This window comes from Hoplias malabaricus, chromosome X2 (genome assembly GCF_029633855.1).
Source record: "Hoplias malabaricus isolate fHopMal1 chromosome X2, fHopMal1.hap1, whole genome shotgun sequence".
Lineage (NCBI taxonomy): Eukaryota > Metazoa > Chordata > Actinopteri > Characiformes > Erythrinidae > Hoplias > Hoplias malabaricus.
This window is the reverse complement of record NC_089819.1, coordinates 12983309-12999321: the sequence shown is the minus strand read 5'-3', so window position 1 is coordinate 12999321 and position 16013 is coordinate 12983309. Positions and strand designations below refer to the sequence as shown.

Genomic DNA, 16013 nt, shown 5'->3' with positions numbered 1-16013 from the left:
CTGAACAAATTTCTCTGCTCTGCACAGTTCTCCACGCCACACACAATGGCACTGTTGCTAGGAGTTGAACGAACTCAGTTGCCTTGCTAAGTGAAAATGTTTCTCCACCTAAAACCAATAACACCAAAGGCAGACTTCATTTTTTATGAATGAACACAATTATTTGTACTGTTTAGTATTTGGCTGTATTTCAGTAATCAGTAAATACTATTCATTCCTAAACACAGTTTACAGAGCTTTAGTCACAAACCACTCACAGAGAGTGAGAGTCAGTTGGAGATTTATTAAACACAATACGTGAAGTGAGGTCTAAATCAGAAGAAATATTCCAAAACCCAAAAACAAGTATCAGACAAAAAGTCAGAACAACAAAACTGTAGCCAGTTTAAGAAACAGGTGTCTCAGAATTGCAGAAATAGCTCAAACTATGCTCTGCAACTATGTAGACAAAACTGAGAACTTAAAGGAACATTGTAATATTTTTACCTTAAAATTATTTTTTTCACATCACACATCATTGTGATGCTTCACTGACCTGTAATTTGGAGAATAGAGTCTCTGACATTGCTTCCCTTGGCTCAGCACTGCAGAAGCTTCACTATGTAACCTTTGAAGGAGGTTAGAAAACCACACTGGCTTCTGCATTGCTATGCAATTACACTGCCAAACCACTGAACTTCAAACATCTTCCTCAAACCAATTACAGTGGTTTGAGATAGTGGTGTAGTAGTAAGTGCACTATTTAGTGCACCAACTGCAGACCAATCTCAGTCATTGTGGTCTGCGTAGACACGATGAGTTATATTTCTGGAGCGGTGCACATCAGGCCACGTTGCCTACGACATTGGTTCAACAACAGAAATTGGGCTTAATACTCAGGAGAGAGCGACCTCTGCTGGTCTGGAGGGGCAGTATGTAACGCTTGATATAACATCATTCATTGTATTTAATCTTTTGCAATTTCTGCACTGTTAATTGTCAGATTATCAAATGGCAGTCTATTAAAAGACTACAGTGTGTTGTTACAAAATGTATAATATTAAAATTAGAGGCACAGTACATCATGATACTTTTACATTTAATACTTAAGTACATTTGAAGGTAAATACTTTTGTACTTTTACTCAAGTGGAGATCTACAACAAGGACTTCTACATTTACTAGAGATATATTTAACCTTGATTATCTGTACTTTAAATCAAGTACATGGTTTGTGTACTTTGTCCACCACTGACACACACTAACACACATCTACCACCACATCACTGTCACTTCAGCACTGATAATGGTCCACCACCTAAATTACACCTGCTCTGTGAGGGTCCTGAATATGGAAAAACAGAACGAAAGAAAACTACAGTGTGCATCTACTACAAAGTGAACCTATATGATACGTGAAGTTGAGGAAATAGGCCAACGAGTGCAGAAACTATGAGGTGGCTTTTATTTTATGGCTGTTCAGGGTAAATAGGATCCAGTTATGACGTAACACTCCTGCTTTACCCCTGGAGTTTGCTGTGAATGCACAGGAGAGCAGTGTTTAGAAAGAAAATAAAATTTTAAAATAAAGTTTTTGGTGCAAATAAATGATCAATACAATCTATGTCACTTACATATACATTTTCAAATAATAGAATCTTCTTTTTTTAAGTAATCCCTCCTCCAATGGCCCTTAAACAGCAATTTACACAGTTACAGAAATGGTTTTGCTGTGTTTTGCACTTTTCTGGGCAGGCTCTAATATACTTTTCTCATTCAGTGTGTTCTGTGGCAATACAGCTGTGTGTGTGTGTGTTGGTGTTTGTTGTTGTGTGCATGTCTGTGGTCAGAGTGCAGCATCAGCACTCCTCCATTTATACTTCTGGGGCTTCTTTTGGACCCACTGACATCATGGTTGCATCACTTGGTGCTCCCTGACAAGGAACACACACACACACACACACACACACACACACACAGATTTCCAATAGATGATCCAGAAATATTCAAAAGCATCATAAAATTCTGTGATAACACTTCAGGCCCCCTGAGAAATGTAGATTTAAAAGCTATCAAAACTGGATGTGTTTACTGGCTCACAACTGACTAACATTTTCATATAAAGTCCATGTGTTTGTTTGGGCTGTGCTAATCAATACTTCATTTAATGAGATCAGGGCCTGCTAATGGAATTAAACAAATCTTTGTGAAGTCTGTGGGCATCGAGGAGAAATCTGGAACCTAGCTTGGCCAAACTAGTTTGCATTTATTTACACACACACACACACAAAGGAAATGATTGTAAACATGTACTTTATTAGTGTTTGGGGTGGGGGGGTGTAAATAAATAAATGCTAACTAGTTTGGCCGAGCTAGGTTCCAGGGGGGGATAGCATTTATTGTAATTTTTTATTTTTGCTTTATTCTAAACGCCCTGGACGCTCTTTATATACCATTGAAAATGTCCATTATTAATGCTTCTAGAAATGGTTCAATATTGCAGGAAATTACATATTTTATAATTAGGAGTGTACCTTTGCCCTTCTTACCATGTTATGTCCTACAGTGTTTTATGGTTTTACATAATGTGCTTATGTGCCTAAGACTTTTACATAGTACAGTTTAGTGCCAATAGTCTTTATACACCTCTGGCCAATACAATCAGAAAGGAATGTAGATCACCCTTCATGGGTTCACAAATGTGTGCGTGCTAAATCACCGTTAACCCTAACCCTAAACTCAAGCCTAACTCTAAACCTAATCCCAACCCTTAATTTAGCCTTAACCCTACATTTAATCCAAACTTTAAACCTAACCCTAGCTTTAACCTTACAGGTCACCATAACTCTACGCTCCAAATGATTATTAGCAGCAGGCTCTTTGAAAACATTACAGACATTTAACTAAACAGCAAAAACAGTGGATAGAAGCTTACTCATTGAATGGAAAAATAACAATAATCTTAAATAATCTTCATAGAAAGATTAAGAAGTTGTCCACTTACTAGTGTAGCCGATATATCTGCTGCTCTGCTTTTCATTGTAGAGTTTCAAATTTTAGTAGATTTCGCTGAGACTAAGCAAATATTTAACTCAGATAGATTTCCAAATTGCAGTGACCAGCTCTGCATGTTATTAAAATTATTTTTTAACTAAAACTGAGTTCCTACATTTAATCCTAGTACAGAACCAAGCTGTATTACCAGACAGTTATTCACACTAAAATTTACTATTTGAAATTTCAAAATCCAAACATCACCTGTGATCCAAATTGTGTTTGTACTGAAGATAATCACAGCCGTGTTCATATTCAGTAGCAGCATGACCCAGAGTGTGACCTGGCTTTTATTCACCAGTCCTACAAGAGCCATTTTTTTTAGTTAACAGTAATAAACCAAAGCAGATTATATGTTGAACAATTTGTTTAGCATTGACCACATTAATAGTCCTTCAAACAGGCTGAAGCTAGAGAGTTGCCTAGCAGCACAAACATTTTCCTGCACACTAACTTGCTACTTTGTGTAGGTCTATATTACACCAGGTCAGCTACTTTATATCATGTATTTTAAGCTGTAAAGGATTTAAATCCAGCTGAAGCCCAAGGAAGCAACTGATGCCGTAGCACTGCCCTTCAAAACTTCCTCTCCTGATATTGCTTAATTAATATTTAGTAGAAAACTCTTGTAAAGTTGAGTGATCCCTGTAGAGTAAAAAGTTCCAGTGCTGTTATACTCATCTACATCTCCAATGAATTGACTTTGTCTGAACTAACTGTTGTATAATATAGAATGTCTCCCGTGTTTTATCAACCAGAATTACTTTTTTTTTTTTAAGAAACAAACAGTGCAATTAAAACCCACGCAAAACCCACACACATGCCACCAGAGTCACACACTTTATCCTTATTAAGGATACTGCATTTGTCTAAGAGGATCATCTTTTACGGGTAATTCATGTTACTCTACTTCTGCTCCCCAGACAAACCAATCCATGACACTGGATGTAATTTACTATACACTATGCGCTAACTGAAGCTTCAACAGTTGAAAGGAACCTGAGAACAATGGTAAGCCATTACTAATATGTCTAAGCTGTGCTGCATCTACTTAAAATCACACTTATATCAAAATGTGAAAGATTTTTACATATTTCTAATTATTGAAATGCCTTGAACTTATTAAGGGACAAGTTCTATTGCTGAAGAATGGAGATTGGTGCCTCAAAACAAATGACAAGCAACGGGCCTGGTTTTTTGAGGCGCTGTGTGATGGCAGTTTCTCAGAGCACAGTGCAGGAGGAACCAGGGGAAAAAGATTATAAAGTGCTGATATTTTGCTTTGGTATGTTTCTACATGTGAATTACCACAAACTCCACAACCAATTTTTAGAGATTAAATTGATTTATGTAAAGGTGCTTCTCAAACCTTAGAGATTAAACTTGCCTATTTGTTAAATATGACAGTGTAATTATGCTTTAACTACAAAGTGAATTTGACAGTTATTAATATATACATTCTATATGAATTGTTTGAGCATGTACTTCAAACTTGTTTCATTTCAATTGCTGAAAAAAAAATTAACAAGAAGAAAAAGTATCATAGTATAGTTTTCAGTACCACTATTCCTTCAGTTCCACACACTCCCACAAATGTCATGTTTTATGTACAGAGAACTCTTGCAACAAAACACACTTGGATGAAATTTTGAAAAACTGTATCAATAAAAATATTGAAGTAAAAATTACGCACAAACCAAAATGATTAATAATAATTGTTCATTAAATCATTAACTGAATTTGTCAGTCACCTTAATATTCTGGTTTCTATTTGTCAATCATAAAAAGCCCATTATTTCTCCAAAAAAATGATGAAATATGTACTACACTGTAAACCAGTGCTTCTCGGTAGGTGTTCTCTGAGCTGGGTCCAAAATATAATTTATTACAAGAACAGAATACAGAAAAAAAATGCTCTCTTCATGATCCATTTAAAATTTTCTTTTACAACTTCAATCCAATCTAAGTCCAATCACATGTCCATGACATCATTCAGGAAGCAGATAGTTTAGATGCCTGGCTACTCAACAAAGGTACACACTTAAAAATTATGGTTCTACAAGGGTGCTTTATTAAAGGAAATGGTTCTTTTAAAAACCCTGAACACTTGAAAACCTTTTTACATGATTAAAGGGATCTTTGCATCATGAAGGCACTCTTCTTATTGATGGAGAATGTGCTATAGATGGTCCTATACAGCACCTTTTTTTAAAAGGGTTCTATACACCAAGCCTGATATCATAACACTAGATGAACTCTTTTGTAAAAGGTCCTGTCTAGAACCATCTATAGCACACTGTAAAAAACTACATACACTGAAAGTACACGACACATTCCAACATAGGCACTTAAGTTAAAAGAAGTATTTTTTTTTTTTGGTGAATATATTTTATTATGATTTTTCACACATAAAACACACAAAAATAAAAAGAAACAAAGACGCACATGTAAGGGAGAAAGCAAAAGAGAAAACAAGAGTGAAAGAACGTAACACACTACATACAATTTCACAGATCAGCTGTCATGTCTTTAACAAAAGCAATAGCTTTGGACCAGTTAAAAGAAGTATTGATATTACTTTTTTAAATGTAAATATTTGTGATGTCCAGTGTCATTGTTGCCTTTACTGAAAACTCTCTATTAAACCTTTTTAAAGCTCTCTGAAAATAACATTAGAGAATAAGAACAAGTGACAGGCAGCATTTGGACATGTCTTGTATAGAGACTCAGCTGGAACCTCACCAAAGCTGCAGTGTTTCACTCTGAGGGTGAGGCCTTGGACAAAACACAGTTCTCGCTACAAAGACCAAACACCAATAAACAACCTAAAAGCATCATATATATTACTCCCAACCTCACAGCACACAACAATGAAAATAAAACCTCAAAAAAGTGAAAAAGGTGCATGCTGGGAGCTGGGAGTGTACCAAAGCCCCACACATAGGGCTCACAGTTTCAAGTTAATTTCACTCATTCAAATTTCCTCTTCATTAGAGTAATTTAAAGGAGCAATCTGTAACATTGACACCAAACGTTTAAAAACTATAATACAGTTTCAAAACCTCCTTCCCAGACATGAAGCTCAAACAGGTTGCCAGTTTGAACGAACAAGCAAGAGACAAGTTTAAGAACTTTGGGCCATAATAGCTAAGAAGAATGCGCCGTAATCAACATGTTTACACAGAAAAGTGTTCACCGTTTCACGAACACGTACATATGCCAAAAAAGTGAACATGCGGCCGCCATTTCCCTGCATTTACAAGCCTTTACTGTCCAAATCCACCCGAAATATTTCAACTAGGCCAGGCTGGTCTTACTTACCAACTTTCCCTGCCACCACACATGTTTTTTAGGAGGCCGATCTTATTCACAATTTTCACAAACATTTCGTTCCACCTTTCATGTGTCAGTTTAAGAGTCTTATTTGCTTTGTTCTCTAGACTGTTATTCAATACTCATTTACACACACACACACACACACACACACACACACCACGAGAAACACATGAACCTGCATCAATTTCTTTAAAACAATGATGCAATGGTATTTACACCTTTCAATCATGTTGTCATTCACCTTCCTCGTATAAAACACAGCCCTGACACCTTTCATACATCACTATGCCTCACTTTCTTTATATAAAACACACACCCTATGGCATTTACTCCTCTTAATCTATACATGGGCGTCTGTACTTCTATATTTTTTTTTTTCAGAAATGTTTTGCTGTTACCTGTTCAGGAGAAAATGAACCAGCTCTGGCTCTGTTCTGTAGTGTTGCTGTATCTAAACTGCCTCCAATGTTCAATCATAAGGCCTATGTGGGGCTTTTTGGGTCTGGTAAAATATAACCTTAACTCTGTTCACTTGGTCATTTCATGGCTGTGAGACACTGATTGTAGACCTGGCCACACGGTGGACTGTAAAATGATGGGACAAAGTGGTGGGATCACAGGTTGGACCTCGGAGGGTGGGATAATATAGGCTCAGCTCTGGGCACTTCCCAAAGAGAATATACTGCTTTAGCAATCCTATGAGAGGCAGCAGTGTTTTACCTTTTACAGTTTTCTTAATCTATGATCACTCACCCTGGGCATTTCATGACTATTTACAGTAAATATCCTACAGATTGCTCCTATAAAAACCTGTGTGGAAATGCTGAAAACACATAAAATCCAGTTGAAATCCATCCATTATCTGTAACCGCTTATCCAATTTAGGGTCGCGGGGGGTCCAGAGCCTACCTGGAATCATCGGGCGCAAGGCGAGAATACATCCTGGAGGGGGCGCCAGTCCTTCACAGGGCAACACAGACACACACACACATTCACTCACACCTACTAGTCGCCAATCCACCTGCAACGTGTGTTTTTGGACTGTGGGAGGAAACCGGAGCACCCGGAGGAACACACCAACTCCTCACAGACAGTCACCCGGAGCGGGAATCGAACCCACAACCTCCAGGCCCCTGGAGCTGTGTGACTGCGACACTACCTGCTGCACCACCGTTAAGTTAAGGTAAATGACAAAAATATGTTGTCATGACTTATTGCTTATTAACAGATTAACATATTCTATATAGAACCATTTTCCTTACCAAAGAACCCTTGTAGAACTACATTTTTTAAGTGTGTAGGCTAACATCATGTCCAAAACCAAAATGGCATCTTCAAAATTGCTCTGTACAAAGAACAAAATAAAGGATGGTGGAAAATATTAATTTAAGGAAGAAAAGGACTGAAAAATATGTTTTTATTTATCTAACTCATCTGACCACTCTGGACATTCAGCTCTGTGGAAATCTGTGGAAACAGACCCCAGAGATTCATCTTTGACTACACCGTACTCTATATCTTTCCATTTTATCTCACATTCACTCTTCACTGATGCCCCCAATGTGGACTTACTGAAGAGCATGAAATGCAATAGGATACTGTGAAGCAACTGCACGAAATGACTGGGGTCCCCGTGTCAGTGCCAAGTGTGGACTAGAAGTGTACAAACCCTCCAGAATTGGGCTGTGGAACAGTGAATTCTCTGTGCACTCTGATGGAGCTCATTTCATACCCTTAGTATGGAATGGTGTTCTCGCGTACCCAGCCTTATGACTGAATATATAGAAGTGTCTCCATCGTATCTTGGGATAAGCCTTCCCAGAAGAGTAATAGATGTTGGAGGAGCCTGTGTCCAGGCTGGTCCAGGAACCTTTGGTCATGTCCATTAAGAGGGCACATGGGGTGATTTTTAAAAGAGGTTTAAGAATAGAACTCAGCTGATAAATAAATAAATGTCCTAATTGGACGAGTATCAGGAACAACTTGAACCAATCGCATCTATTTGAGCTGTGTTGAGCCCAGTGGCTTTAAAGCTGGTCACCATGGTGATGGATGAACTTAACGATTATAAAAATATTAATTTAATGAACTTAATAAAAACATTGTAAATATTTCTTCTGTAGGACAAAAAATAAGAAGAGAAAATAAAAACAAATCTCATAATGAGTCGTTTCCATGGTAACCGATGATAGAATTCAGACACAACTGGTATGTATTTTGGTCACAACTGAACTATTACACTAAAAAAGTGATGATTAAATCATAAGCTGCTGTTACATGTAAACATCAGGAAAATCACTCAGTGACTTTTTTTTTTTTGCTGTTTTCATTTTCTCTCTCTCTCCACCCCTTTGACCCCTCCCCCCAGTTTCTCTCTCTCTCTCTCTCTCTCTCTCTCTCTCTCTATGTTCATCCATGTCATGGCTCACCACATACACAGCTTTGCATGACTATGACTTTATGTTTATGTGTGGTTGAAAGAGGGAGAGAGGGAAAGAGAGACACGAGAAAGAGAAAGACAGGAGAAAGAGAGAGGAGGGCAGTGTAAGGGAGAGGGAGAGAGCAGGGCACTAAATAACAGTCATGTAAATATAGCTACTTCTTGAATCTTCACAAAGAGGAAGAGGGAAATCTGAGGTAAGAAACAGAGGGGAAAAAGTCAAAGAAAGAAAGAGAAGGAAACAAAGATACAGAGAGAGAGAGAGAGAGAGAGAGAGAGAGAGAGAGAGCGAGAGAGAGAGAGAGAGAGAGAGAGATGGTTTCATTAGGGAGGCAGATGGCAGCACTCAAGTCGGAAGTGATTGACATAATGACATGGCCGGGCCAGCAGGCCACACGGCTCTGTGTGTGTGTGTGTGTGTGTGTGTGTGTGTTTTCACGTCACTGAATGAAAATATCCTCACAGAAACATTGTGTGTGTGTGTGAGAGAGAGAGGTCAGTAGTAAATTGACCCCAATTACAGGGCAGCACAGTGTCACTGCAGGTCTCTGTCTATGAGGAGTTTAGTGTGTTCTCAATATCTCCGTGAGGTGCTCCTCCATGTTCCAAAAACACACATAGGTGGATTGGCGACTCAAAAGTATCCATATGTGTGTGTGTCGCTTTGCGAAGGACTGGCGCCCCCTCCAGGGTGTGTTCCTGCCTTGCTCTCATGGATTCCGGGGAGGCTCTGGGTCCACCGTGACCCTGAACTGGAAAAGCAGTTAGACCATGAATGAATGAATGAATATAATCATGTGCCTTACAATGGTCCTGTTCCTAACCCAAATACCACAGATACCAAATTCTAGAAAAAAATATAGGCAGACATAATAAATGTGATACACTTCATTCATCTCTACATTCTGATTCTGAAATACCGCCACCCCAAAACACACACATACACACACAAACAAACATGCCCCCCCCCCCCCCCCCCCCCCACACACACACACGTGCACGCGCGCACGCAAGCACTCGCACGCACGCGCTCCGCCTCCACCCCCTCCCCACCCTCATTTGAAGGAGGCAGCGGTGCGCGCGGCAATAAAAACTGGCTCCCGTGCGCCACGGTCCCGAGCAGCTCACGGTAGATCCACAGTAGGCACCAGGAGTGTGTGAAGGGGTGGGGGGCGAGTGGCACGCGACTTTGGACAAATCCAGAAACAGAAGCCAGAGCAGAAATTCCGACAGCGCGAGAGCAGGGGGAGAGAAGTGAAGCAAGCGCGAGACAGACGGTGAGATAAATTATTTCTTTCCCATTGTTTTTATTTGTTCTTCACTTTGTTTCTTTCTAACGTGCTTTGTGACACTGCATGTGTTGGCAGTCTGATGCGCGTGCGTGCATGTGTGTATGTGTACATAAGCGCGTGCGTTTATTTGTGCGTCCTCCGCTGAGCAACTGGTGTGCGTGCGCTTTCCTGTTGCGCGCCCACTTCACCAACTACGGGGGGCTCATGAAGCAACGTACAGCTCTTACGCTGCTCATTTATTCTTTACACACACGTTGGTGCCATGTCTAGTGTGAAACTCACACCTACAGTAGTCCTTACAAATCTTACATAGCACTGAATCAACACCTACAGAGTTTAAACTCCAGCTGGACAGAAATGACCCGTGTTAATGAGAAGTCAGCACTGTGCAGTTTTTTTCAGCTAGGGTGGTGATAATTCATTGCCAATACTAAGAACTACTGGAGGTTTATAATTTAATTATATACATACTACGTTTTTGTAATTACAATATAATTACTAAATAGTTTCATTGTTATTACTCTATAATAATCAATGTTTTTGTAATTCTGTGTAAACTGATATAGTTGTAAAAGTGAGAATGCGAACCTTTGACCTGCAGGTGTCTTGTGGTTATTTAAAAGGGTTTAAAGTGCTATTTAGACTTAGGCTTAATCTCAAAAGCTGCATGTCCTGGTTTTCATTAGACTGCATTTTTGCTGTGTTTATAGCCTATAGCTGGTTCTACTTTATTGAATAACATTCAGTACAATTAATGTAAGGAAATCAGTTTTTGCAACAATATAACACCAATTTACTTCTATAATTATCACCACGTAGGCTATTATTGATGGGAACTTGTTGCATTAAAGAAGAGCAAGACCACTGTCCAGCGGTGCACACACAGCTGGTGTTTCCCACTAAAACAAAGCTTTGTTGCTTCGTGAGCTGAATTTCAAGGCTGTGACTTATCACTGAATCCTTTAAAATTTCAGTGACGTAATCATGGCAATGAATAAGAAGAGAATAATTGTCTCCTCATAATATTTTTGCAGTTCATTTGTGCTCATTTGCATCACATCGGAAGTCACTACAATAAGATGTCAAAATGAGCTGTGTATTCTTCTCCTGATCAGTCTGTATTGTCATGGGCTTTTGTTTTGAGTGTTACTGCGATTTGAGCACTGTTGGAATGTTGAATATCTCATGGGGAGAATCCGCTTCTATCTTTTGAATGGAAATCGGTCTTACGGGCGTGCTGTTCTGTTTCAGTTCTGTTGGGGGCTTGCACTGTAGTAGAGCAAAGGGGGGAGGGGTTGGATGACAGCAGCCTTGCTTCGAAGGACCTGAGTCAGGAATGAAGGCATATGTCAATCAATGAAGGTCCGAGCTGAATGAACAAATACATATGTTACACCTACGTTACAGAATGCACTCTTTCAGTGTTTGTATTCATTTGGACTAACAGAGAAACTGAACCTATTATTTCAGCACAGTATTTCCCATAATTCAGCTTGAGAATCTGAAGTTTTAAAAAATTTAAATGGTTCTTTGAGCAATTCTACAGAAAAAAATATGAAGAACTTTCTAACTATCCATGTCTTTCATATATGGGATTTAATTTATTATCAATTCCTTATATTTTTATGGGTTTATGGAAAATCAGTCCAAATTCAGAACAGCTTTTATTACTGGTTTTGAGAAAATGACTGAAAAACTGACCTTGCTGGAAGACACTTTATAACCTCAGCATGAATGGCAGTTCATGAAGCAATTCAATGAAGTGCTACAGGCTAAAAAGGCAGGAAAATGTGAACCGACAACATTGCAAAAACAATGATTTACAAATGGAGTACTTAGACTTGGGAATGATAACTGTTTTTTAAAATATGAGGAATGTTTAAGAACATGCAAATAATCGGAAGGTTTTCTAAACGGTTATCGCATATCTTTTTGTTAAGATCTTTAAAATGTAATGGCATCATTTTAATACATTTTTAGCAGCGGGTAATGCCATAGTGAATAGCAATACATGATTTTTTTTATCGACCGATGAGATATGGTTAAAATGGGAAAAAGTCTCATGGCTATTACTTTAATAATTTACAGAAGACTTTCATGAGCACTTAATATAAATACAGTTATACCACAATTTGAATCTTGCCCATAAATGGTATATTAACATTTTCTGGGCATTAACAATTTTTTGATAATAACTGAGTAACTGTTATGTAGCAGACTTTAAAATAATGTGGTAATCATTTCTTCTTAAGAATTTTTTTTCTTTGTTTAAGGGACATAACCCTGTATAGCATTGCTGTGAAGTAATAGTTCTATGTTCCATTGTGGTCTCTTTTAGTGCTCTAGCCCTGAGTGAAAAGGGGAGGGTTTAACAGTGAAGCCGCTGTCCGTGGTGCTGAATCTCACTCCTGCTGGCAGGTTGAAGGCTGTTTTGAATAATTCCTGCAGTGTGGTTGCCAGATTGCTTCACAACATTTTTCACTTAAATTGCTTTGCCATGAATGACATGCATATCAATGTCACATCAGGTCAATGGGTCAAATGTCTTGGAGCCTAGCGAATGATTAAAAGCCCCGAGAGCATGTTGAGCGTGGGCTGTTTATTGTTGAATGTCCTAACTTCCAAAATGTTGGGGGCAAAATTGTCACAGCAGTTCTATGTCTTATTCTATTGAGATAAGCTTGGGACATTGTGGCAGTTTAGATTTGACTGAGTGGTGACACTCTTAAGGGAGCGGGACTGTCACCAAAACTGACACCCATTCCTGGGATTTTTTTTGTACCGTATAGATCTCATAATAAGTGGCAGTTTTTGTGTACCTTCCTTCTGAATGATTTACAAGCCACAGTGCTTGCATGTGTTCACTACAGTACAGCTGTGTCTGTATTTCTGTAATGTATTTCTCCATATTTTTCACAGTAAGTCACTTAGCTACCTAAAGAAATTCGTCTTGACTATAAGTCTATCATTTACCCATATAAATAGATCCAAAAGCCTCCTAATGAAAGTGTTTCTTAATTTCTCAGGCATGGCAGGATCCTTCTTAATCATTTTTACAAAGCCAGACTAATTCCGTTGAAAATGTTAGGCTGTTAGATCAGAGAGTGAGAAATTGAATCTTAAACTGCAGGCTTAATATATATTTATTCATTTCAAGCTTTATTAATCAATAACAACAAAGTCTTTACCATGTAATAGGAATAATACCTCTGCTATAACACTAGTGTGCAAGGGTGCTGCATATTTTTGTTTTATTTTTTTTAAATGATGTTTCTGTAAAGACCTGGTTTTATAACTGAGGTGTGACCCTTGTTACAGATTTAAAACATTAAATGTAAATATCAATAAACTTAAATTTAAAGTATTTTATTAAACCATTAATAAAATGAAAATATCAGTTTCATGAAAGGCAAACTCTGTCCTAAATTCATCAAATTACAACTTTGTATTTTTTTTAAACAGTGCTCCACTCCTTGTTATCAAAAATAGGAAAGATAATGTAAATATTGCAAACCATAAAATATTGCTGATTAAAGGTTGCTTTGCACTGTTTCATTCAATTTGCCTTGCTTCATTCAAATTTGCCAGCAGCCATTTGAACACCTGTATATGCCAATCCAAGCCATGCCAGTCAAAACTCTCTTAAAAAAGGTACTGAACATGTAAATTACCGTCACTTAATGTAGTGTCAACATACCTTTAAAAGTTACAAATGTGGTTTTAGAGTCAAGTTGTGTTCCTTAAAGTTACATTTCATCCTCTTCCCCAGATAGAGTAATAAATATTTGTAAGCATACATTATTTAACTGATTACAAATTAAGTGCAGGAGAGTAAATGAGACATAAATGTAACTTAAACATCTAAATTTAATATAGAATATTGTACAGTTATGTTCCCTATAAATGTAAAAGCACTGAAAATGTACCCTTGAGTGTCCCAGCACAGTGACTGTTTTTCTGAGAGTGTAAGCAGGTTTAGAGCTGGCCAGTATTTAGTCGAGAGACCTCCAAGGAAATGCTTGGGTGGCTGCTGGAAGTGCTCTCACTGTGCTCTGTGTGAATCCCACTGTCCCTGTCACTGCACTGAATAAACCACACTGACCTTCAGGTTAGATGAAAAACCAAGGGCCTGAATATCTGAGGTCATAAAAGAACCAGGGACATTTCTTCAGAATGAGTAGGTGTGCTAACCAAATGTCAAGCAAAACTTGCTACTGTGGTCACTCTTTGTAATCAACCTAGTCATCCCTATCTTGAAGTAAACTGGTCTCATCTCCTCTGTGTCTAACAGCTGATGATGAGGGTATAGGTGTGGATCAGCTGCCATCGCATCGTCCAGGTGGATGGTGTGTACTGGGGGGCATTGACTCCCTATTGTTCCTAAGTATCTAGAAGTGATATATAAGTGTAACGATCTTTCATTAATTCATCCTTTGAGTAAACCCAATAAACCATGTGAAATTGAATAGCATCAATTAAAATGTATATTCTTTACACTGAAGATCCTGACCTCTCTGACCTCCCAGCTTGTCTTCATGCGTTTCTTCTGTGTGTTTTTTCAGAGCTGTTATATTGTGCACACAACTGACGTCAAAGCCATGACGGACCCTGAGCCGAATGTGTGTCAACTTCAGCCCAACATCATCTCTGTGCGCCTCTTCAAGCGCAAGGTGGGTGGTCTGGGCTTTCTGGTGAAGCAGCGGGTGTGTAAGCCCCCCGTCATCATCTCAGACCTGATCCGGGGAGGGGCTGCTGAAGAGTGTGGTCTAGTCCAGGTAGGCGACATAGTCCTGGCCGTGAACAACAAGCCACTGGTGGACATGAGCTATGAGAGAGCACTGGAGACTCTGAAGAATGTCTCTCCAGAGAGCCATGCAGTGTTGATCCTGAGGGGGCCTGAGGGCTTCACCACCCACCTGGAGACCACCCTGAGTGGGGATGGCCGGCCCAGGACGGTGCGGGTCACCAAACCCCTGTCTAAACCCTGCGAACGCTGTTCACCCCTGCAGCCCAACACTCAGACCAAGGAGCTGAGGGCCATTGAGAACCTGTCGTCCACCTGCACGCCCAGAAAAGAGGCCAAGGACACCAAGAGCCCCCTCATCGGCCAAGACAGCCTACTGAGGGAGGGGGGCGGGGGTCACCCGGGTCTGCTGCTGAATGGAGTGGATGATGGGAACGACCTGTTGAAGGAGATCGAGCCTGTCCTGAAGCTGATCAAAAACAACAACAAGAGGGAGGTGAATGGAGAACAGAGGGGCCTCGAGAAGAAGGACGTGGAAGTGCAGGTGGAGAGGTGAGAGGGGGCTGTGGAGATGTACCTGAAAGTGAAGGCATCTTTTAGAGTAATGTTTAAGCTAGTTTTGATTTGAAGGTACTTACTTCGCATGATTATTGTTTTGTTCCAGTCACAGTCATTTACTGCACTGTGTTCTGTTTGTTTCTAATTCCAGTTTGTTTGTTGGTGAAGATATAAGGTGTCTGCTGTATTATCTGGCTGTATGTAGTACAGTTATTACAACTATTTAATCTTGCTTGTAGAACATAATTTATAATTGCAATGGGTATAAAAATGTAAATAAAATGTAAATAAACTTAGTAACAGGATTGTTTTCTAAAAAGTAGTAGATGTGTTATGAGATGGTGAGAGTAACTTTTTTCCAGATATTCTCCTTGACTTAACATAATGAAGTAATCATTAACAAGTAAAACTAGGTATTGGATGAAAACCTCAGCTAATACTTGACATGAGGAGATTTGGAACAGGTTAAACCATCCATCCATCCATCCATTATCTGTAACCGGGGGTTGCGGGGGGTCCAGAGCCTACCTGGAATCATCGGGCGCAAGGCGGGAATACACCCTGGAGGGGACGCCAGTCCTTCACAGAGCAACACAGACACACACACTTAC

General features: G+C 39.3%; 1 protein-coding gene across 1 annotated transcript in view; it reads left to right on the top strand.

The window, feature by feature from the left end:
* The first annotated feature begins 9962 nt into the window (after positions 1-9962).
* Positions 9963-16013, top strand: part of LOC136676320 (nitric oxide synthase 1-like) — a 67312-nt gene continuing 61261 nt past the window's right edge. Inside the window, exons 1-2 of the mRNA XM_066653217.1 lie at positions 9963-10085; positions 14663-15396. Coding sequence (XP_066509314.1) covers positions 14699-15396 — 698 coding nt within the window. The 5' untranslated portion in view covers positions 9963-10085; positions 14663-14698. The remainder of the gene's footprint in view (positions 10086-14662; positions 15397-16013) is intronic.